General features: G+C 44.2%; 1 protein-coding gene across 1 annotated transcript in view; it reads right to left on the bottom strand.

The window, feature by feature from the left end:
- LOC112071850 (MAM domain-containing protein 2-like) overlaps positions 1–1,461 on the bottom strand; it is a 55,670-nt gene that overhangs the window by 10,083 nt on the left and 44,126 nt on the right. The window contains 3 exon segments of the mRNA XM_070439535.1: positions 58–155; positions 249–514; positions 1,151–1,297. Of these exon segments, the coding sequence (XP_070295636.1) occupies positions 58–155; positions 249–514; positions 1,151–1,297 (511 nt within the window).

Here is a 1,461-nt window from a genome sequence, read left to right on the forward strand (position 1 = left end):
TTGACATAATGGCAAGGTCAAAGACCTGACGTATACACGCCCAGGCCTGCTGTCTTACCTGCTGTGATTCTACAGTCCCCAATGGTCACTGTGATGTCATCGAGAGCCACTTGGCCACAGTCCCAGAAGTTTTTACAGATGCTGACGAACACTACCTGGGAGAAAGACACAGATATTACCCGGCTATCGCAGAGCAAAAAACTKAACTATTATCCCTCCCTTCCTTCTGTGTACGCATGCGTTGTTACCTTGGTAACCATGGGCTTCATATATGTGARGTCCACCCCTGTCCAGACATCTCTGGTGGTATCAGCCAGGCTCCAGACCTTCTCCTGAGCCACGTTGTGCTGGTCGTAGATGTAGAGAACCAACGCGTTTTCCACTTTCCTGAAGCCGTGAAGGGCGTAGTGGAAACGCAGACAGTACTTATGGTTGCCGGGGAGGAAAGGACCGTGGAGACGACCCACGTAACCCGGCCGCGACGTGAATCGTGTGTTCGCCAGGAGGAACGAGCCTGGAGGGTAGATTTAGGATTTGATATGTTACGTCTCTCTATGCAGGACATCACTTTAACCCCTACCTACATGTTCATATTACCTCAACTACCTCATAACCCTATACATTCACTCTGTACTGCTACTCCTTGTATATAGTCTCCTTACTGTTATTTTATTGTGTTACTATTTTATTTTTTTATTTGCTAATTTCTTACTTTTTAACACAGCTTTGTCAGTCTCGTAAGTAAGCATTTCATGGTAAAGTCTACACCTGTTGTATTCAGCGCATGTGATMAATAAATTAGATTTTATTTCCAACTGACTCTAAATACCTGTTATTTAGTCACAATCATTATGGGGCGAAACATAACTTCCAAGTACATTTTTCATTTAGTTATGTATCGATGTTAATGAGAAACATAAGTTCAAATTCGACTTCAGCGGATGTTAGGWTTCAGCCCTACGATAATACATAAAGGGCTCAAATGTTTGTGACAAGTCTTAGGCGTTATAGGGTGCATCCCAAATGGCAACCTAGTCCCTATATAGTGCACAACTTTTYGCCAAGGCCCTATGGACACTGGTCAAAAGTAGTGTACTATATAGGGAATAGGGTGTGATTTGGGACGCGTCCATAGAGTTGTGTAACTCACCAGTCCCTGTGGTGTGGTCTCCTATTCTGTAGGCGTTGGGTTTCACTGAAACTCTGTTCCACACCTTGCTCTCCACTCTTTCCTGGTAGTACTGACACAGATCCTCCTCAAAGTCACAGTTAGCTATGGACGGGTCAACCACGGGCTCTGAAACAAAACAAGCAGCTATCACACTGTAGTCATTCTATGCGGGTAGAAGTAAACAATGGTACCTCTTAATTCCATGGGTTAGAATCATTCCAACTGATCCAGATCAAGGCCAAAAACAGGCCATGGAATAAATGTTGCCAGCTACGGTCACTTTAGAAAAT

This window comes from Salvelinus sp. IW2-2015, unplaced genomic scaffold (genome assembly GCF_002910315.2).
Source record: "Salvelinus sp. IW2-2015 unplaced genomic scaffold, ASM291031v2 Un_scaffold1745, whole genome shotgun sequence".
NCBI classification, from domain to species: Eukaryota; Metazoa; Chordata; class Actinopteri; order Salmoniformes; family Salmonidae; genus Salvelinus; species Salvelinus sp. IW2-2015.